Source organism: Myotis nattereri, assembly GCF_964212035.1.
Source record: "Myotis nattereri genome assembly, chromosome: 3".
In the NCBI taxonomy this organism is placed as follows: Eukaryota; Metazoa; Chordata; class Mammalia; order Chiroptera; family Vespertilionidae; genus Myotis; species Myotis nattereri.
Window position 1 is genome coordinate 59,579,668 of NC_138077.1, and position 23,592 is coordinate 59,603,259.

The following is a 23,592-nucleotide window of genomic DNA, read 5'->3' on the forward strand; positions in this document are numbered from 1 at the left end:
GAAATAAGTCAGTTGGAGAAAGATAAATATCACATGATCTCACTCATTTGTGGAATATAATGAACAACATAAACTGATGAACAAAAACAGATCCGGAGACAGGGAAGCATCAATCAGACCGTCAAACCTCAGAGGGAAGGCAAGGGAGGGTGGGGGTAAGGGGGAGAGATGAAAGAACTTGAATGCATGCATATAAGCATAACCAATGGACACAGACACCAGGGGAGTGAGGGTATGAGCGGGGGTGGGGGGTGGGGGACAATGGGGGGATAAGAACACATATGTAATACCTTAATCAATAAAAAAAAAAAAAGTTTCCAGAAAAAACAATAAAACAAAAGATTAACAGATCCATGTTAAAACCAAGTAACTAGAACCAAACTTCCTAGGATTTTAGTGAGATGTATTTCTGAAGATGGCATAATTAAACAGAGCATATTTTCTATGTGAACACTACTATAACCATGAGTTTTAATTCCTAACCAAGACTTTCAAATTAACCAAAAGTGACTAACATCATCTTCTAAGAGCAGTAATAAAACAACCTCAAGCCTCTTTATACTTTTTAAATGTCAACTATTCTCCGAATCAAAGGGTGTTATGAAATTAGAGTTAAGAGAAACCATACATGGTACAGAATAGACTAAACTTAACATTTTATACATGCTAAAAAAGGCCTAGAATGATTAAAGGATTTGGCCAGAGTAACAGTTACTAACATAGCCCAAAACTACAAGTCAGGGCTCTGGAATCCTAATACACTATCACTTTACTGTCTTATAACCATTGCTTTTAAAAAGAAAAAAAAACACCTTCTAGAAATGACATGTTAACTGAATATACTGACTATGCAAAAGGACCTAATATAATAAGTGCTCTAAAAAACCCTGACAATGCTACTGACAATACTATGAGAAGCTACCAAACATTAATAACCATAAGCTGCTATAACAAAAGAGTAGTTAATTAAGAATCAATTTATTTACTGAGATTTCAAAAGGGCTTTGGGTAAGGGTGGGGGACAGTTGGTGTTGAGTGGGCTTGGGGTGTAAGGTGAAAGAACTAGAAGGATAACTAAAACTTAATAGTTATTAACACATTAAAAGATGGGGAGAATGCAGACTGGGTTGAATGGGAAAGCATAGAGAGGAAAAACTAAGTTTGCCATTTTATTCTACATATTTTTCTAAATTTACATTACTTAAGTATTTTTAGAAGAAAGAAAACAGATGTTATTCTGAATCCTCCAAAAGCACTCAATTCCCTCTTAACTAATATGAAGAAGTTATGTAGTCATTCTTGGGCTATTCTTTGAAAGCATAATCAAGTCTTTTGTTATAACTTTTATGAAAGTTCATAATGTTCAGGCACATATATATTAAAATGCTAGCCTCAAAAAGGTACCTTTTACTCTGATTTCTAATATATAATATAATAATATATATTATATTATTATATAATATAATATATAATATATTATATAATATAATATATAATATATTATATTATTTTACCTATAATATAAATTTTAAAAATCATCCTTCAACAAGTGACTGCAGAACATCTAACACTGTAAAATACTCATTCATTTGCATGCAAAAGTAAAAAATAAGCAGGTTTAATGTATTGGGGGGTATTCTGAGTATTTTTAAACTCAGAAGATCTCAAATATTTTAATGATGTACACAATAAAATCCCACACCCCAAAGCTCAACTTATCAATGAAACTGTCTTCTGTCCTTCCTTAAATGGACACATCTAGATTTGGTCTAATCATGCATCATTCCTAGATTCTGTAACTCTTCTTCTAAAAATGAAAAATGTACTATGCCTGGGAGGGGAAACAACATATTGAAGTGTGGTACTTGGGTAAATGTAAAACTAACAATAAGTTCTATATATTAGGCCTAAATGAAATTCATCTCAACATGCAGTGAGCAGGCAAAAAGTCTGTTTTTGATATGACTAGTTAAAAGACAATACTCAATAGAATATTGAATGCCAGCATCAACTATTCACAAATAAATGAGCTCCTATGTAATCAGCATCAAATCACAAAAAAGAAAACACAAATGACTTTTTTTAAAAAGCTCTCGAATCTTCAAGATCAAACACAATAATTAAATAATAAAAAAAATCAGACCTAAAGGGATTGTTTTTTGTTTTGTTTTGTTTTGTTTTTTGGAGAGGGGGAATGTAGAAGAACTTGTTCCTTACTTTCTTTCCATACTTGCTTTTATTTTTTAACCTGTTCTAATGGTCACCCCACCTCCTTCCCCGCTCCCCCGAAATCCACACCTCTGAGCTTTCTGGTATCATTTTCTAATTAACTCATCCTGAGCAAGATTCCATCTCATCAACTGAGCAAAATAATCCTAGAAAGATTTCTTTCTGTATTTGTTTGTGTTTTTAGCATTTTAGGAACTGAAAACACTGCTTTTATAAGACCTCTCCTGTCCTAAATGGAAAGAGATGAAGACAAGAAAAAGTAGCCTGATGTGTGAAAATTGAAGAGGAATTTTAATCAGAAAACTGATCTGTCTATAAACCAAAAAGCTTTGCCTGCAGTCACAAGGCAAGAAGGGAGACTCATATGATTTAGCCCCAAATATATACATGAATATCCCAAGTATATATGAAGTTTACTTTAATATTCCAAGTTACTCAGAACTAACCACTAAAATTACAACAATTTACTTTATTGGCTATTTTTAAAGCTTATTTATTAGATACTTATTTAAGAGTTAGTTATAAAAGACTTATTTTACACTAATTATAAAATCTGTCTCTAAGTCATTTTCATGGAATCACACAAAACAAGCTGAATCTTCACAAAAGCTATCCTATTCTTCCCTAATATTCAATCTAAAACATCCTAGAAATTTCTATAGCCCTGGGTTTATTTATTACTTATAAGAGTATTCCAAACCCTAGAGTACAACATAGGCATTTGTATGTGCACCTACACACAATTCAATGAGCTGAATTAGATAATATCTAAATTCTTATTCCTAAGATTTTATTAAATATACTTTTAAGATTTCCTTTTTATAAATTTAACTTATTTAGAAGTTTATTTAAAATGGGATTCCCTTAGAGCAGTGGTTCTCAACCTTCTGGCCCTTTAAATATAGTTCCTCATGTTGTGACCCAACCATAAAATTATTTTCGTTGCTACTTCATAACTGTAATGTTGCTACTGTTATGAATTGTAATGTAAATATCTGATATGCAGGATGTTCTCAGAGGACCCCTGTGAAAGGGTCGTTTAACCACCAAAGGGGTCGCGACCTACAGGTTGAGAACCACTGCCTTAGAGTGTCAGCCTGTGGACCAAAGGGTCCTGGGTTCGATTCTGGCCATGGGCGCTTACCTTGGTTGCAAGCTCCTCCCCAGCCCAGGCTCTGGGCGAGTGCAGGAGGCAACCAATCGATGTGTTTCTCTCACATCAATGTTTCTCTGTCTCTCCCTCTCTCTAAAATCAATGGAAAAATATCCTCTGGTGAGGATTAAAAACAAAACAACAACAAAAAACTTCCTTACTAATATGCCCTAGTTCTCTGCCATGAAAAAAACAAAAAAAAACTTAGTTTTGAAATGAGATTCCCAGGTCTATACGTGATTTCAGTAATAGGAGCTCCCAAACTGTTTCTAATTCAAACACCTAACAATTTTATCCCATACACAATAAACAATAGTGCCATATATGCCTTTTCAGAAGCCATAAAACTAAAGTTGCGTTGGTGGTATACAGGTGAGCACAGCTGTTTTCCAGAAGCTATAAAACTATATTCCCACTGCTGAGAAGTCTTAAGAAAAAAACTTTTACAGGAATAAAATGGTATCTGCACTAAGAAAAATAGATAATGCTGAAAATGTGTAGAAAGTAAAATGGGGGAACAGGGTAGAATTATACCTATTAAAACTTTTGAACACTAGATAGAATTAAGAGAGTTTGGTACATTAAGGAACCAAGAGATCACAAACTATTTTTGGCTGTGATTATAATTATAAGTAATATGCAAAAGCTAGTGGTTTCGTGGGTAATATTTTCTCTTCCAAATTATCCCTGACCTTATGGCTGCTTAATTTTTAAATTAAAAAGGAAAAATATAAAGCTGTTTCCATATCATTTAGCCTTAAAATCTAAAAGAGAGAATATAATTACCCCTTCCCTTTGGGAGAAGCATGTTGCTGAATTTAACTTAGAAGTGCCATTAACTAAATTACCCATGGCTGAGATTGCGAAAGTAGAAATATTAATTTTTCCACGGTGAGAAAGCTTCTAAATCTAAAAACATGCATTTATGAACCACAAGATTCTACTTTCCTAATTTGAGGAATTTCATGTCATACTGTCTTTGTCTTAATTACATAAACCTCCAATATTTCAGGAAGTAAAACAGCTAGTTTTGCCCAATTAAGTTTCTGAAACCAGGGACTAGTGGGCAAAGGCGAGGCCATTCATTCCATCTTCATGAAGTATCTGTACATACTGTAATGGAAAAACCTGTCTTCTTTCCTGTGTAGGGAAAACCCCAGTTCTTCTCTGTGTTTCTTCCCTGTGTGTTCTTGTACTATTCACACATAACATTTCACTTCTGACACTTCTGGTCACCAAGTGTGTGGAGGTTTTACGCGCCCCCACCCCACTCCCCCCCACCCCCACCCCCGCAAGTAATTCTCTGTAATACCAGCTGTGTGTCCTACCAATCAACTCAATTCTAACACTGTCCTCCTAGAGACAGCATCAGATTCTACAGGTTAAGGGCTCAGTCCCACAAGACTGCTCCTACTGCCTCCACTTTAGAAACCTGTTGCAAGCCCAGGTTATCATCAACTGGCTATAGGTCAGAGGTTCCAATGACCCCCTGCCTTCCCCCACCCCTTGGGTTCAATTAAGCTGCTAAAGCAGTTCCAGAATGCAGGGAAACACTTATCCATGTTTACCAGTTTGTTAAAGAATATAATAAAGCACACAGATAAATATCTAGATGGAAGAGCTGTGTAGGGCATGGTTTGTGGGATGGGGCTTGGAACATCCATGCCCTGTCCAGGCCTGTCACAATCCCAGCACCTCCATGTGTTCACCAGCTCTCCAAACCTCATACTTTGGGAATTTTATGGAGGCTTCATTACGTAGGCATAATGGCTTATTAACTCCATTGTCAGCCCTTCTCCTGTCTCAAGAGAAGGGGGAATGGGGCTGAAAATTCCAAGCTTCTCATCTAGGAGCCCACCAGTGTTGCCTCATTAGAACAAAAGACATTCCTATCACCCAGGAAATTACAAAGGTTTCTTTTCAGGTGCCCTGTATCAGGACCAAGGGTGTGTGGGGGGGGGGGGGGGGGAGGGGGAGACGGACAAAGACCAAACAGCACAAGCACAAAAGATGCTCCTAGTGCTCTTATCACTTAAGAAATTACAAGGGTTTTAGGACATCTGTCCAAGGAACTGGGCAGAGATCAATATATATTTTTTATTACCTCACACATACAACCATCAAACATTTGGATAGAGTTCAACCCAAGAACACCAAAAGGGAAAGTATGAAGAGAACCTACAATTCTTAGAGAAAAGAGAGATGAGGTAGGAAAAGCTGTAAATTGAAGTAGGAAGATCTCTGGCTTATGTGTGAATTAGTCTAAATAAAATAATTCTTGTTGGAGTTTCCTGAGCCCAGAATTCCCAGGTGCTCATCTAGGAGTCACCACCCTTTAGTGCAGTGATGGCGAACCTATGACACGCGTGTCAGAGGTGACACGCAAACTCATTTTTTTTGGTTGATTTTTCTTTGTTAAATGGCATTTAAATATATAAAATAAATATCAAAAATATACATCTTTGTTTTACTATGGTTGCAAATATCAAAAAATTTCTATGTGACACAGCACCAAAGTTAAGTTAGGGTTTTTCAAAATGCTGACATGCCGAGCTCAAAAGGTTCGCCATCAGAGCTGCCCATACAATTGAGTTCAAAACTTTCTATCAGGGAAGCAGTAAAGTCTAGAAGGCTTCAAACCTAATTCCTGAATAACCCCTATTTGGTAATATAAGAGTTCAACCTAATAACTGTTGAGATGGGAATGAAGATAGCTCAGTAGATAGTCCCATCATTTGGTCAGAAACATCCTCAATCTCCAACAGCAACCAAGAAATAGAATAGCTTTGTACAAGATGGGGCTTAGAATGAAAACTGTAATCTATCAACTTAAACAGAGCATGAATATTACAATATTACAGCAGAAAAAGCCTCCCCCTACTCTGATACACATACCCAAATGTTTATTTCCCATCTTCTTCAAAATGAGTGTGAAGGGAATGAATTCTGAGCAAATCAGGAAGGGAAAAAAAGACCAAAGTCTCTAAAGGGAATGTACAGAACACAGAAGGTATCAAGTTAATAGTGAAAAATAAGACAAAATTGACAAGCAGTCTGGGTCCTAATATCACCCAGTCAACACATTCTGTCCTTAAAGTCCAAATAAATGAAAATCCAAATTATAATCAAAAGGCGAGTACATTCCCCAGGGCACCCTTCCCCAAGTGATACCAAGGTAAAATGATTTATTCTTACTATCCTTGAACCCCTTCTTTCCACCTTCATGCTGACCATAGTCTTCATATTAAAAAGTCTTTGTTCAGACTGGCCACAAAACAATTATTACAGTTTTAGTTCTCTTTCATAAAATATTTTCATGCCCCCTAATCTATCTCAACTCCCTGATTTAAATAACCTTGACTATTTGGGTGTTAGGCCATCTCTTCCATAGGCTACCCAGCTGTTGATTACAATTAGCTTCATTCAGGCACTAACGTTGGGTGAAATTCAAAGAGCATCATAGATCAATCTCCTAAATACTAATATAAACACTGTAGTAACTTCCTTTTAGAAAGCTTCATGAAATAAGAATAAAATTATGAATAAATGTAGTAGAAGCACATTACTTTAGATTACCCTCTTTGAGGGACTGGATAACACCTTCTACTGCAGTCAAGAGTGATGAAGATGACCACTAACTGTAACACCAACATCTGCATAGAATCACAAAACCAAAACCAAGAGCTCCTTTAAGAAATCGGGTAGAATTGGCCTGGCCGGTTGGCTCAGTTGGTTGGAGCACTGTCCTGTACACCAAAAGATTGAGAGTTTTGGTTCCTATGCATATGTTTCTGTTTCTCTCTCCTCATCCCCCATCCCCAAAAATCAATAAAAATATATCCTCGGGTTAGGATTAAAAATAATAATAATAAAAGAAAAAAAATCTGTTAACGTGAATAGCAAAAAAACACGAGATTTCCCTAGTTTATTTTGAAAGAACTCCAGATATATTCTACAACTTCCTCTATAGCACACTCAAACAATCCTCATACTCAGGATGGTTAGATTTTCTTATAACAAGAGCCTTCCTAGTGAAGTCCGTTCAAGGTAAAAAGATTCGGGCAAAATAAACATTTAACACAAATGAGAATTCTTTAAATGACTTTCCATCCAAAATGACTGCTTCACATAAATAAGGGGGGAAAAAAGTCCTAAGCTAGCTCTTTTTATTAATAATCTTAATTGACATTGTGATTATTTCCCACTTAAAAAATTTTAAGTGTACAATATGTAACATGTACAAAAATTAGAAAATTAAATGTATAAAATCTGTAATTTTTAAAAAATATATTTTTATTGATTTCAGAAAGGAAAGGAGAGGGAGAGAGAGATAGAAACATCAATGATGTAAGAGAATCATTGATCGGCTGCCTCCTGCTTGCTCTCCTACTGGAGATCGAGCCCAGAACCCAGGCATGTGCCCTGACCAGGAATGGAACCATGATCTCCTGATTCTTGGGTCGATGCTCAACCACTGAGCGAAGCCAGCTGGACAAATCTGTAATTTTTTTACAATAAAAATTTCACATGTAAAAGTTTAAATTACATTTTTGATATTTTTTTTCCAAGGCAGATCTAGGAATTTTTTAAAAAGTCACCTCTACTCCTGAATTCAGCCATAACAAAAGGACAATCTAACTTAACAACATTGACTCTTTCTATTGATTTTTACACTTGAAAGTAAGACCAAATTGTCTACTGAATAATTAGCAAAACTATAGTCTCTTTACCTGTTTATAAATGATAAGACAAAATAACTATACAACCCAGCGCTTTAAAGTTTTTGATGTTAATGCCAGACATACTGAACTATTTGAAAATGTGTTTTGTAAATTCTGGTTGATTAAAAAGATCCTTAACTAAAGTATTTAAATGGAAAAAATTATGTATCTTGTTGACAGTTTTCTTCCACTAAGTAATGCCTAAGAGATTTAATATCCATCCATTTGAAGGAAAGAAAGGATGCCCCTCTAATTGCATCTGGCTGACTCTTATCTTTTAAATCTCAGCTGTTACTTAAACTCTTTCAGAGGCCATTCCAGATTAGAAGCCCTATTTATGTACTCCTGATAGCACTTTACACTTCCACTAACATAACATTTATATGCACTGTACTGTGACTGTCTGGAAGTGACTGGCATAAACAGGTGCTAAATATATACTGGATGAAGAGGACAAAAGTGAAATGGTCAGAATAGTCTTCAAGTGATAGAGAAGTCAACCTTTCAGATTGAGCTGTACCTGTAAATAGGGGTGGAGGTGGGAACAGAGGTAGGAAGGCCATGGGTGGAAGAGTACACTCCTTTGTGAAGGAGAAAGGCTTTACAAGAGCTTCTAAAAGCATAACAGTCAAACAGGGTAGTAAGACTAACACAGACCATATAGTGATTTACACCAATCCATTCACTTTTATAATGATACTAGAGCAGCCATGGGCAAACTACGGCCCGAGGGCCGGATCTGGCCCATTTGAAATGAATAAAACTAAAAAAAAAAGACCGTACCCTTTTATGTAATGATGTTTACTTTGAATTTATATTAGTTCACACAAACACTCCATCCATGCTTTTGTTCCGGCCCTCCGGTCCAGTTTAAGAACCCATTGTGGCCCTCGAGTCAAAAAGTTTGCCCACCCCTGTACTAGAGGCCTGTAGCATGAAGAGATTCATGCAATAGGCCTTCCTTTCCCCTGGCTGCTGGCACTGATTTTCCTCCGGCACCCAGCACCCAGGCCTTCGCCCCCGGCTGGAGCCGGCCCTGGGGCCATGAGGCTTCGCTGCACCACCGGCCCTGGGGCCGTCGCTGCTCTGGCCCCTGGGCCGTCAAGCTTTGCTCCACTGCTTGGAGCCTATGTATGCAAATTAACTGTCATCTTTGTTAGGTTAATTTGCATCCTCTCCTGATTGGCTGGTTAGCATAGTGAAGGTACAGTCAATTTACAAGTTTGTCTATTATTAGGTAAGATACATGATTGGCTTAAAAATTAGATGAATCAATTTAAGAAAAAGAATACATATTTTATTTTTAAAAGTTACTTAAGATTCATAAGGAAAAGTCTCACCTGTCCTGGGATCAAAGAGCTGATTAGCTTCTAAATCTGTAAAAGTATTAGAACAGACAGGACATTTGAAGGAAGCCCGGTTGGTGGAATCTCTCTCATCAGTTTCAATCCTCCTTCTCATGTGGTCCAATTTATATTTTACCACATTAACAAGAGTACGATAATTGATAAAGTAGTAGTTATGGCGAGTGGTTTTCCCATCTGCAGCAGTCTCTACTCTCATTCTGCATTTGATGAACTTGTCTCCCTTTAAATTATTCAAAACTGAACGAAGCTGCTTCCGATCAAACTTGAGCAGCTCCAACATATCCTCCTCTTTCACACAAGGGTTCCGGATCAAGATGTCCAAGGCCAAAGCATGCTCAATGCCATAGAAACCCCGGATCACATACTTGGCTAACCTCTTCAATGATGCAGGAACCTCGGTGAGGACATCGGGGTCTGCCATCTTTAGCAGCAAACTTCAACTTTAAATGTACTGAATTCAGAAAAAAAGAGAAGATTACACAGGCACAATGAGGACACAGTAATCATTTTAAATCTAGAATAATCAACTCATTAGGTAGCTATCATTATTCTTGGAGTGCCATAAAGGCACTCAGAACATTGTTTTATAAGACTTATAATGCCAAAACATTTAACAGAGAACAAGATTTTCCTCCGAGTATACAAAATATTACACCTAAAAAGCTTGGCATATTTCTTAAATGATTATTTTCATGATCTACAATGTGTTTGATTAAAAAAATTAACATTACTTATAGCAATGATACTTATCAAACCCACTTTATTTCAGTAAGAGAAACACAAAAAAATTAAATAAAGTCTTATTAGTCTTAATGCTATATAGATCAGTGATTTTCAACCCTTTTCATCTCATGGCACATATAAATTAATTTGTAACTTCCATGGCACACCGGTTATGGTGTATTGACTGCTATCATATTTTTATTGGACAATCTAAGGGAAAAGAGGTCTTTTAAATAGCCAGGTATTCCATGTTTTAAAAATTCTTGTGGCACATCAGCATGTCTGTGGCAGTACCCCAATTGAAAATCGCTGCTATAGATATTTGGAAATGCTGGGTTACACCCAACTCCCCCCCTTCCCCCCACCCCACCCCCCCCCCCCCCCCCCCCCGCAAGAAGTCTAACCATTAGCATAACCTTAAAGTGTCTTTATTTCTTGAGAAAAATTTTTCTACCAAGATAGCCCTGGCTGGTATAGCTGAGTTGGTTGGAGCACTATCCTGTGCACCAAAGGGCCACAGGTTCAATTGCAAGTCAGGGCACATACCCAGGTTGTAGGTTTGTTCCCTGGTAGATCCCCGGTTAGGGGGTACAGGAGGCTTCCAATCAGTGCTCACATCAGTATTTTTCTTTCTTTAAAAAAAAAAAAATATATTTCATTGATTTTGTACAGAGAGGAAGGGAGAGGGATACAGAGTTAGAAACATCGATGAGAGAGAAACATGGACCAGCTGCCTCCTGCACACTCCCCACAGGGTATGTGCCTGCAACCAAGGTACATGCCCTTGACCGGAATCAAACCTGGGACCCTTGAGTCTGCAGGCGGACACTCTATCCACTCTGCCAAACCAGTTAGTGCTCACATCAGTATTTTTCTCTCTCTCCCTCCCTCCCTCCCTCCTTCTCTAAAATAAATAAAAACATACCCTTAGGTGAGGGTTAAAAAATATAATTTAAAAAATTTTCTCTCAGAATAGACCTAGAATGTTTTACACAGTCATATGTAAAATCACAACAAACCAAAAAACACGTAAGTAATCACCAACTGGGACGCTTAGCAAAATTATTACTACAAATATGAAAGAAATTAACACTTAGATCTAGATAGCTTTACCAACCTTGTTAACTTAAATCTATTAATCAATTAATACCATATAGTCCTTAAAAAGCAAACAAACACACACCCCAAGATATCCTTAAATACTGGACCTCCTTGCAAAACAATTGTACCCAATTCTTATATCATGACCCAAAAAGCTTTCTTTTTGAAGCCCAAAATGGCATGGGCTAGACTTTCACGTGATTGTTTTAAAGGATAGGCTTTGGAAGTCAGAGTTGGACAACCTGTGTTTTAGTAGCTGTGTGATCCTAAGCAAATCACTTAAATCACCACAAGCCATACTTTATTCTCCTAGCGAAATAACAATATCAGCTATCTCAATCAGGTTGTTGTGATGAATAAATGAGAATGTAAGTAATGTGCTTAGGAAGCACTTATTAGTAGGAACAGCCCCCACATCGCCCTTGTGGGGGTGGCTCAGTTGGTTGATCATTGTCCCATGCACCAAAAGGCTGCTGGTTTGATTTCTAGTCAGGGCACACACCCAGATTGCGGGTTGTTCCCTGGTAGATCCCTGGTCAGAGTGGGTACAGGGGGTAACCAATTGATGTTCACATTGATGTTTCTCTCTCAAAAAAAAAAAAAAAATCAATTAAAACATTTTTTTTTAAAAAAAGAATAGCTTCCATATAGATTTAATATGTCCCAAAGTAAAAATGGTCAGGCTATCCAGACATACTGTCAAATGAAATTCCCTATACCATAGGGAAATTTTTAGGAGACATCCCACTGAATAATTTCAAAAAGGAATCATCTTTTGTTATTAACACTGCTATCTACTGAATCTTTTTATTTCAAATCAGTGGCTATCAACAGTATCTCCTTTCATAAGAAATATTTTTATATTCACAGTATTATACTAAAAAGATATTCCTAAATAACCAATCTATACACATTTGGAGAAGGGGGGGGGGGTGCGGATATAATGCCCTACATGCAATAAAGAAAGAAATAAAAGGAAAGTTAGTTACAATTAAATATATATTTCCTATTGTAAACCTTCAGGCATTGACTATGAAATAACAAAGTAGAACCTAGATCCAAAACTGTGGTCTTACCACCTTCCTGTTATTCCAAGGATCAAGGGTGCCAAGCAAGTGCCTGGGTTCAACACCAAAGTATCTAGAGCAGTGATGGCGAACCTTTTGAGCTTGGCGTGTCAGCATTTTGAAAAACCCTAACTTAACTCTGGTGCCGTGTCACATACAGAAATTTTTTGATATTTGCAACCATAGTAAAACAAAGATTTATATTTTTGATATTTATTTTATATATTTAAATGCCATTTAACAAAAAAAAATCAACCAAAAAAATGAGTTCGCATGTCACCTCTGACATGCGTGTCATAGGTTCGCAATCACTGATCTAGAGCATACTATCAGATGCATTTTGCTCTCCTTTCTAATTTAGTTGATACACTGTACTTGAACACAGCTGTTTTTGTGTTTTTTATATGCTTAATGATTGGCAGAACACAAAACACGGCTTCAGAAACATCCAACAGACCAAAGAATGGCAGACAAATGTCAAAATAACCTACTTTTCCAACATTATTTCCCCTCCCTGACCTCCCACAACATACACTCCATATTCTGGAATCAATGGTTCTCAACCCTGGCTGTAAAGTAAAACCATCTAGGAAGCATCTGAAAGTACCCAAGTGGGCCCCATTCCCAGAGATTCTGTTTCGGCTGGTCTGGGAGGATCAGATTAGGCATCATATTTTAAAAGCTCTTTAGGTGACTCCAATAAACAGAAAAAATCCCTGACCACTACTCCAAACAAATCTGGTGACTGGCTATGACATATTATGCCAACACACATCATGCATTGAGGACCCTCTGCTGTTTCCACTGCCTGAAACAACTTAGAGTAGTGGTTCTCAACCTTGGCTGCACATTAGAATCACCTAGGAGTCTTTTCAAAATCCTGATTTCTGGGCCTCATCCTCCGGAAATTCTGTTTCTTCGTTACTAATGTTTTGGCCCCACCCCATAACAAAGAAAGAATTTCTGGAGGATGAGGCCCAGAAATCAGGATTTTAAAAAGATTCCCAGGTGATTCTAATGTGCAGACAATGTTGAGAACCACTGACTTAGAGGGTCCTAACGATTAGAGCAAGGGAGTGACATGAGGACTCTTCAGTCCAATCGTTTTGGGTTTTGAATCCCAGGTTCCACCATTTCTTAACCTGTGGCCCTGAAAATTGTTTCCTCATGCATAAAAAGTGATTAGCAGTTCCTTCCTCATAGAGTTGATGCATGGATTAAATGAAATAATCCATGAAAAATACGCTGCTTACAGAGGTGGCATCATAAGAGTTCCATTATTGGTATTCATACTAAGAACTCCTGTTTAGAAAAGTGACTCTACAACAATATGAAGACTGGATCGAGGTAAGTGAAGATGGGACGTATATGGAAGTATTAGGAGCTATAGTAATCAAACCTGAACTAAGAAAGAGAGCAAACTATTGCAAGAGAACAGGATGCTCCCTAGATAATTCTACTTTTCAGAAACACAATCAAAAGGGCCCAATAATATATTGGAAATGGGATTTAAAAAAGCAGTACATTTTTAAGTAGTTATTTTTTTAACCAAATAAACATTTATTTTTAAATAAATGTTTTATTATGGTAAAATACACATAACAAAATTTACCAATTAACCATTTCTAAGTATACAGTCCAGTGGTATTAAATACATTCATAAGATCGTATAACTATCACCACCATCCATCTCCGTAGCTCTTTTCATCTTATAAAACTGAAACGCTATAACCATTAAACAAGAATGTTATTAATACAAAAAGATACAGCTATTTGTTTTAAGCCAGTGTAACCAAGAAAAGTACTCCTATGAAAAAATAGGCTAACACCTGCAGAGGAACAGGTTTGAAAGAAATGAGGCATTCACTTTTAGTTGCTTCTCTTTGAGGAGGTACTACAGAATATTCCTGTGAAGATGTCCAGCAGGTAGCTGAATGAACTAAACAAGCTCAGGAAAGAAATCATGCCACCTCGTTCGAAATTTCTCCCTTCTAAAATCGTCCTTCCTGACCACTGCCTTCTCTTCTCTATCACGTCTACTTCCCCACATATGCTAAATCTCCTACTCAATCTCTGGATTTCTTAAATTATTTAAGTCCGAGGTCCCAAACTGGCAGCCTCTACCACACTGTTTGACCAGAAGAATGTCTTGAAAATGTTCTGAGTTAGCTGCCAACATTAAAAATAGTGGGATTTCACATAAATCTCAACTTTCAGCTCCTCTTGAAAACTGGAAATATCTGAGGAAAAGTGAGACCAGGTTCCCATATGAAAAAAAAAAGAAGAAGAAGAAGAAAAAAAAAGCTGAAAAGCAGCTGTCACTTTTAAACAGGGAAAGAGCTTGACTGACTGGTCTCTGGAATTTTTTTTTTTTAAATATATTTTATTGATTTTTTTACAGAGAGGAAGGGAGAGAGATAGAGAGTTAGAAACATCGATGAGAGAGAAACATCAATCAGCTGCCTCCTGCACATCTCCTACTGGGGATGTGCCCGCAACCCAGGTACATGCCCTTGACCGGAATCGAACCTGGGACCTCTCAGTCCACAGGCCGACGCTCTATCCACTGAGCCAAACCGGTTTCGGCTCTGGAAATTTTTTAAGTTTGTAACCTCTCAGGGCAATCCCTTTTTTTCTTCTTCTTTGCTTCAGCGTCTCAGTCCCTCCCAGTCTCACCTCCCTCCCTACCCAGCACAGCTCCCCAAAGATCTTGTTTTTGAATCCTATGCACGACAGGCATACAAACACTGAAGAACGACACTGCACCAGGCACAGAGCTGGAGGAACAAAAGGGAGATGAATGAGTTCCCTACACAGTCTGTCCCCGTCATTCTTATCTCCAGCCACACTGGCACGCTCTCAACTCCATCAGCCACCTACCTACGCCTTCCCCACCTCCAGGCCTTTGCACATTCTGTTCTCCCTGCTCAAACTCTCTTCTAATCATCCTTCGCACCTCAAACGGCATTTCCTCGGAGACCTTCCCAGATTAGATTCCCCCTGAATAGCTCAGTGTGATCGAGCCCATTTCACAAGCTCCCGGGGCTCTTTCCCAACCTCCTTCCTTGCAGCGAGTAGACCTGGACTCTCCTATCTCCCTGAGAACGGGGATATCACGTTCACCCCTGACTTTTCAAAACCCGGCCCCGCTCGTCAGGGGCTGCCCTAAACCTCCCAGGAGCTCCCCCAAGCACGTGTTCTTCCCAAGGCCCGTCCCGCCAACTTCCCCACACTCTACTGCCTCCCCCGCGGCTTCCAGAGCAGAAAAGGACAGGCCAGTAGTGGGATCCCTCTTCTTAAACTTCAAATGGTTTTAGGCAGGAAGCAACAGGGCCAAATCTGCAATTTTAAAAGATGATGCTCAGGGTATAACATAAACGGAGAAAGAAGAGGTTGGTTGCGGGGGGGGGGGGTCCAGTTTATTAATCCAGGCGATTATTCCAATATACTACTATGCCAGTTCTATACGAATTTGAATCTTATACATTTAACTGCAGTGGGATTTTTGGGTTTTTTTTTTTTTTTTTTTTTTTTTTCAGTTACCAGGTTTCATGGTCTCTCCACGCCTTCCTACATAGGAAAGCTGCAGGCCACCGCGAAACCTCTGGACCCAGCTGCCCCCCACGAGCCCGGTGCAGTCATGTCCACTCATCCCCACACTGCGCGACCCCCGACTCCCTCGGATTCTGCCAGCCGAGTGCGGGGGCCACACGCGGTGGAGCCCACGGTCCTGCCCGAGGTCGCACACGGGCCGCTCCGGGCTCCGTGGCTCTTTAGAGAACCCAGTCCAGAGAGCAGCTGAGAGGGGGAGCGTAGCTAAGGAGAAAGGAGCGAAAAGGAGAAACACGACTCCGGGCAGGGAACCCAGAACAAGGAACAGGGAACAAGGTTTACCCAGGCGAATCCTCGAACACTGGCACTACAGCTTCCCTCAGCGCCTCAACTACCGGCTCCAGCGAGCCTCGCCATTCGTGCGACAAAGAGAACGCCTTATTCCTGCGACCAGCTTTGGGAGCCACCCGCTACTTTCAACCGAGCCGGCCAATCAGCACAGCGAAGCCGTCCGTGAGGCGAGTCGCACTCCGATTGGCCAATGACAGGGAAGGCTCCGCCCTCCGTGCCCAGCTCTGATTGGCTTAAAATCAGGAGCAGGCGTGAACCCCGGAAGGCAGTGGCAAGATGGCGTCCCTGGATCGGGTAAAGGTCCTGGTGTTGGGAGACTCAGGTGAGCGGCTTCACCCACCTCTCGGGCTACCAACACTTTTGAATTATTCGCTAACTACGACTCCCTCCCCCCGCCAACTAAATCGCTCGGGCCCGTGGCTGAAATCCCTCTCGAGGCCTAAAGACTACACTTCCCAGAGGACTTTGCTCTGTTTGACCAAGTGGCGGCCTCGCGTGGGCCGGGGGCGCGGAGTCGCGGCCTTTCTCCGCCTTCGCCGCTTTCCACGTCGGTCTCCTGGACGGTCGTAACCTAGCGCGTAGCGTCGGTTCCTTTGTTTTACAAGACATGCAGACATTGAGTATTCTGTTGCGCGCGGTGCTAAGGAAACAGAAGCTAGGACCGTGCCTTCAGGAGATCTTACTAAGGAAGCCGAACGTGCACTCAGAACAATGACACTGTTCTAAGTTCGTTGCGTATATTCACTCATTTAATCCGGAGAGTAGCCCTGTTGCCCCATTTTACAGATGAGAAGAGTGTGGCGGCGAAATGTAACTGAGAGAACCGGTTTGAACCCGGGGTCCACATACTTAAACACGAAGCTGTGTTATGAAATGAGATAGTGGAGGGTAATCCTGTTTTACTCTCAGTGGGGCTTGATTTCTTTCTTCTCTTGGATCTTAATTGAAAACCTATTCCGTGCTAGGTTGTGAGAAAGAGAAATTAAGGGCCTTTTATGAATTAACTGGGACTTCATGCCGAGCCCCAGTTTATCCCTAGTTTTAAAATCCTTTTTTACACCTTGGACATTTGGAATCCTGTATCTCCCCCTCCCACCTCACTGTCCTTGTCCCTCGCACCGTACCTCCGCTCCTGTGCTCCTTATGAGCTTGGAATAAATGCTGACCTTGCATTTCATAGTTGTGCTTCTCTGGAGTTGACCTTTGAAATGTGTGCTGTGAGCAAAGACATTGTGCCAGACACTTGGAGGTGGAGAGGGCATACCTCAGAAAGCTTGAAGATTACCCTTACAGGACTGAACCACATTGCTGGGGAAGGGAGGAGGTCAGAAACCTTTTCACCTTGCCTGAAGATTATTTACATTCTAAAATATTTTACAGAGAGCATCATTTAAAATCCCCTAAGAAAACCCCGTTATGAAATCCTATGAACATAATCCATTTATGTCAACTCCAGTTCTTTAGCTTGAAGTGATGCTGAAGTTAATAAAATCACTACATTTCACAGATAAAGTAATGATGGTCTAAAGGGATTTGGCAAGTGTATCATCAAGGTAGGATTTAGAATTGGAATACAGGGCTAACACAATTTCATGGTATGTGAAGTGGGTGTCTCTTTTATAATTTCCTTTTTTATTACATTTACAGCCCCTTCATGTTAGATATTGTTGCAACTAGCAGATTTCCCCCCCCCCCCCAGCTCCCCGCTCCCCGCCCAAAAAACAACAACAATAACACAAAAAACACTTAAGTATGTACTACAGAGCAGACACTGCTGGGTTTATAGCTGGTGTCAATTATGTAGCAGGATTGAATTGGCTGCTGCATTAAATGGTAGAAACTGATCAGGCAGTTAGTAGGCTTTATTTTGTTTGTTCATTATAGTTTAGTTGTAAAACAGAAGACAGTCATGCCCACCAGGAAAGTGACTGATCTTGTTACACATTCACTGACGTTAGGCTATATGTACAAAGTCAGTTATTGCCTTTTTATCAGTTCCCTTTTAACAGTGATTTACTATCAGACAGGTTAGAATATACTTACACTTCATCTGTCTTTGTATTCAGCCTTTAAAGTTTCCTTTTGAATAAAGGCTTATTTCCCTCGTGAAATTTGGAGGATTTTACAAATACATAAAGGAATGACTTGGGATATAGAGATTTGTTTTGTATCCCTTAGATATATTTGATAATTTAGTAAGGAATCCTGAAAGTCTCACTAACATGAGCATACTGATTCTCTTTATTATTTCAGATACAAGGGATGAGCTTGATACATTACCAACAACTAATATTTACAGCTGGTATTTATTTAATTACATTGGGCCTCTTCCTCTTCCCCCCTTCCCCCCCAGAAAATGAATGCATTTTTAAAAAATATATTTTATTGATTTTACAGAGAGGAAAGGAGAGGGATAGAGAGTTAGAAACATCAATGAGAGAGAAACATCCATCAGCTGCCTCCTGCACACAGCCTACTGGGGATGTGCCTGCAACCAAGGTACATGCCCTTGACTGGAATCGAACCTGGGACCCTTCAGTCCGCAGGCCGACACTCTATCCACTGAGCCAAACCAGTTAGGGCATGAATGCATTTTTAAAAAATATTTTTATTGATTTCAGAGAGGAAGGGAGAGGGAGAGAGAGAGACATCAGTGATGAGAGAGACTCATTGATTGGCTGCCTCCGGCCGCCCCTACTGGGGATTGAGCCCACAACCTGGGCATATGCCCTGACTGGGTCCTCTTGGTCCATAGGTTGATGGCTCAATCCACTGAGCTACCACAGTCGGGCAAAATAATTTTAAATTTAAACAAATCTTTTTTTGGCATAGTGAAAATTTTAAAACTCCATAAATATCTAGTAATTAGGGAATAGTTAAGTAAATTATTATGTCAGTGTTCTGAATTATAAAGGAGATAGTAAATATGTTTAGGAAGATTGTAATAACATGGAAAATTTTAGTCGTTAAATAAGTACTATTTAAGGACCTGTTCTGAGTATTGGAGATTTTTTTTTAAAAGGTGAGTAAAACCCAGTCCTAATCCTCAAAGAAATTAAAATTAAACAGTGAATAAAACCTAAAACCTATAAACAAGTGTAATGTGTTTTAAGTGTTCTGTAGAACAGTGTACAGGGCACAGTGGAGACCCAGAGGATGGTGGATAATGTGCTTAGTTCTACCTGTGTGAACTCAAAAATGACAATAACTAGAATGATGCTGAGTCTTGACAAATTTAAGTCACCAGGCCAATGGAGGGTGAGGGTGGGGAAGAATAGGTAGTATATTCCAGACAAAACCAGATGTGTAAACAGAGCCTTATGATTTATTGTTTTCAAGTATACCATTTACATATTTACAGTAAGAATCCCCTTACAGAAAACCCTGCTTATGGAATTAAACCTACATGTTGACAATAGTGCACTTCAGGTGATTTTTTCTTCTTTTTAAAAAATACTTTCTAGCCGTAACTGGTTTGGCTCAGTGGATAGAGCATCAGCCTGTGGACTTTTAGGTCCCAGGTTCGATTCCGGTCAAGGGCACGTACCTTGGTTGCGGGCACATCCCCAGTAGGAGGTGTGCAGGAGGCAGCTGATCAATGTTTCTCTCTCATCGATGTTTCTAGCTCTCTATCTCTCTCCCTTCCTCTCTGTAAAATCAATAAAATAAATAAATAAATAAATAAATAAATAAATAAATACTTTCTGATTGTCTGTAAATATAAACTCATATAATAAAAAATAAACATAAATGATAGGTTCATACATAAAATTGCACACAAAGAGATGGTCTAAATTTTTTATACAACAAATGATGCATGAAGATTCATCAACCATGCTTGTCATAATGGCATCAGACTGCTGTTAATTATATGAGTGACTCCATCATGTAAATGGAAACTCATTTTCTTCCCCCCCTCATATAGATTGCCCTGAATCCAGGAGAGCTGCAGGAAAATAAAGTGCTGTCTTAAGGTAAAGGGCCATGATGTAGAAGAGGGAGTAGAGTTGTTCTCTTTTTTCCAGAGGGTAAAGCTGGGCCAAGGGGTTGGCTGCCTGAATTGGAGTGTCTAAATAAGGAATTGTGAAATGGTGAGTCCCTGTCACTGACAGTGTTCAAGCACCATCTGAAAGATCATCTAATGGTGCCATGGAAGAGACCTCTCCATTGGTAATCAGGATAGAGCATTACCTCCAACATCTGTTAATAGTCTACAATTCTAAAAAAGGCTGAATAGATGAAATCATTCAAAAGGGAAGGACTAGTTCTTATGAAAGTGCCCTAGAACAGTAGTTCTCAAAGCAAGGCCCCTGGACAAGTAGCATCAGCATCACCAAGGAGTTTGTTAGAAGTGCAAAATCTTTGAGCTCCACAACAGACCTGCTGAATAGGAAGCTGGGAGGAGGACCCAGCATTCTATGTTTTAACATGCCCTCCTTGACCATTTACTTATTAATAAAGCTTATTAAATGCTTGGTATGGTATGAACATCCTTTAAACAACCATAGTTTACATACCATTATTACTGCATATTCTCAGTTATATTTTTGCCATCAGATTTCAGCATGTCTCTTATATAACCTGAGTTCTTATATCTTTCACAGGTGTTGGGAAATCTTCACTAGTTCATCTTCTGTGCCAAAATCAAGTGCTGGGAAATCCATCATGGACTGTGGGCTGCTCGGTAGATGTGAGAGTATGTTTCCTATTTTCTTAGTAGTCATAGTAAAATTAATTTGTTCCAACTATGTAATCAAATTATAGTACTATGATCAAAACTAAGTAATGATAATAACTGGGCTTTATTAAGCACATACTCTGTGCTAGATACTATGCTTTACATGTCTTTCCTTATTTGATAGTTTTTAAACTGTGAGATAATAGCTGCAGAAACTAAGGCATAGAGTAGTAAAGTAACATGACCAGATTCACTCAGTGCTTAACAAGCAGTCAAGATTTGATCCCCATTAGTCTGATTTTAGAGACTTCAGTTTTAATTGCTATGCTATGTATGTAGAGTTCACTTTACATGCTCCATAATTAATTCTAAGCCTTTGCCACTGAAAAATCCAGCTTTTGGCTAGAAATAGTGCAAAGGCAAAAGCTTTTGGAGCCTCATGTATAGGTCATCAGTTCCACCTTACATTTAGGAGACACAGGTACAGTTTCCATAGAATTAAGTGTCTTCCCAGATATTGTTGGTGTTGGCTAATTCCAGCTACTCCAATCCAAGTATCTCTTCTGCTGGCATACCTCTCTCCACTGAGTTAAGAAATAGGTAGGGAAGGGATGATTGTTAGCTAGATTGACAGTTATTTTCCTTTAGTTCTTTGACTAACTAAGTTCTGTGACTTATTTTGCTGCTGATTAGAAATCTTTCATCAGAAATCTTTAATGTTACGTAGTTTTGCTAACCTATGTCTAGGTATGGATTAGTTATTAGTCATTCTATTCAGAAGTTGTGCTTTTCATGGCTGTCTTCACTTTTCAAAAATTTTAGCTATTGTCTGTCTTCCTTCATTCCTTCAATCTTCTCCTTTTGAACTTCTATTAGATTTTTCTCCTCTATATCTTTTATATGTACTTTCATGTTTTCTATTTTTTATTTCTCCTCAGTTCATTCTGGATGATGTATTTCAGTTACCTAAGAATCACTTCAACTATGACTAATGTGCTTTTAATATATCCACTCAGTTTTTTTCATTTTCGTAACTATAGTTTTTAGATATTCTTTTTGGTTCTATTGCAAATGTCAAAATTTTTCAGAATATCCTAATCTTTAGTTATGCTTTTACTTTTTTATTTTAATCATTTTAAACATACTATTTTATCGTTTCTTTTGGAATGTTCTAATTTTTTCTTGGTGGTTGGTAGGTATCCTTTTTGTTGTATATGTTGACTCCATGAAAATGTATCTTTTTGTATGGTGTGTAATTGTTTGAAGATGATCACATCTTGAGCAAGATATTTTTCCTGTTCCTATGGAAGTCCTATATGTTGTGTTGTGAAAGTCCAGTCAGTGCTTTTTCATTTCACTTGCTATCAGAGCCCTTGGGATTTCAGTGGTCCTTGTAATTTCTCATTTAGGAGTTTCCATGCCATTTAGATCATGTAAATTCCCATAATACTCAATTATAGCATAGGCCTATGGTTTCCATTTCTTGGGGCCTTTTTGTCTATTCGCTATTACCCCTATGTGAGGTCACTGATAGAAAGTTTTTTATTTTTCATGTTTTCCTGAGCCAGTGGATAGAGTTTTTCCTACTCTCTTGCACTGACAGGGTAGCTCATCATGGGTCCAGATTTCATGAAGAGAACTATAGTCTGGTCTTTGTCACTCACCCACATGTACTCTTGCCTTAAAAACTGGAAAACAAATCTCTATTCCTGGATGGGCACTAAAACTCCAGGGACCAGACCCTGAAGCTATTCTGAATCTAGGTCAGTTCCCACTTCTCACTCTGATTTTAAGTTCTTTCTTCATTTCCAGCATCTGGGGATTTTCCTGTCTTTTGAGCTTGTCCTCTTTATTTATTTTTTAATAGTTTATGACATTTCTATGCATGTAAAGTCAGGGGGTACCTTTCTGCCATTTCAACCTACCATGTCCTCAAATTCTTAGATATGGAAGAAAAACAAATTCTAGATAATGAGTTCAGTGGCAACTTTATTTAAGTTTGGGAGACTGAGTAGCAAGTTCTGCACAAAATTTTCCTTTGCACTTTTCTAGCTCCCTTTCTGTGAGAAGACATATTGAAAAACAAAACAAAACAAGAAGAACAAACTTAGATTTAAACTCCCACTGCCTGAGACAGTCTTCATTTTGCCTTTTGCTTCTTAAAGAGTGACCTTAAATGAATCATTTTACTTCCCTGAGTCTTAGCAAAGTTGAAGTTAATAATACCTGCTTTACCTAGCCTACAAGTTTGTAGAGAGGATCATAGCTTAAGAAGCAAAGTTAAAGTATAGCGCTTTACAATTTTAAATTGACCTTTAGTTCAATTTTCTGCTCCCTGCCCTTTATCCCTGTCCTGCCCTTCTTATCCCTAACCAGAGCTTAGTCTGCTCATGTAATTTACCTTTCCCCCCCTCACTTCATGTTGGGTTGGCTAAATCTCTGGTACAATGTTCAGTAGAAGTGGTGACAATGGGCATGCTTGTCTCATTCCCAATCTCAGGAAGTTTTCAGTTACCCTGAAATCTGGTATCATTTTGTTCCATGCTTCCATGTCTCTGGATCTATTTTGTTTGGCAGTTTATTTTGTAAATTAGGTTCCACATGTAAGTGAGATCATGTGATACTTGTCTTTCTCTGACTGGCTTATTTC

At 38.8% G+C, this 23,592-nt stretch overlaps 2 protein-coding genes across 3 annotated transcripts in view; one reads left to right on the forward strand and one right to left on the reverse strand.

Moving 5' to 3' along the window:
- The window catches only part of GTF2E1 (general transcription factor IIE subunit 1), a 46,526-nt gene extending 30,165 nt beyond the window's left edge, over window positions 1-16,361 (reverse strand). Inside the window, exons 1-3 of one of the 2 annotated variants that reach the window (XM_081086881.1) lie at window positions 16,256-16,361; window positions 10,740-10,825; window positions 9,444-9,921 (exon numbers count right to left, since the gene is read on the reverse strand). In XM_081086881.1, the coding sequence (XP_080943007.1) occupies window positions 9,444-9,891 (448 nt within the window). In that variant the 5' untranslated portion in view covers window positions 9,892-9,921; window positions 10,740-10,825; window positions 16,256-16,361. The remainder of the gene's footprint in view (window positions 1-9,443; window positions 9,922-10,739; window positions 10,826-16,255) is intronic. The other variant, XM_081086882.1, reaches the window with a different exon arrangement.
- Window positions 16,362-16,525: 164 nt separating this feature from the next.
- Window positions 16,526-23,592, forward strand: part of RABL3 (RAB, member of RAS oncogene family like 3) — a 37,451-nt gene continuing 30,384 nt past the window's right edge. The window contains exons 1-2 of the mRNA XM_081086883.1: window positions 16,526-16,586; window positions 20,869-20,960. Coding sequence (XP_080943009.1) covers window positions 16,541-16,586; window positions 20,869-20,960 — 138 coding nt within the window. The 5' untranslated portion in view covers window positions 16,526-16,540. The remainder of the gene's footprint in view (window positions 16,587-20,868; window positions 20,961-23,592) is intronic.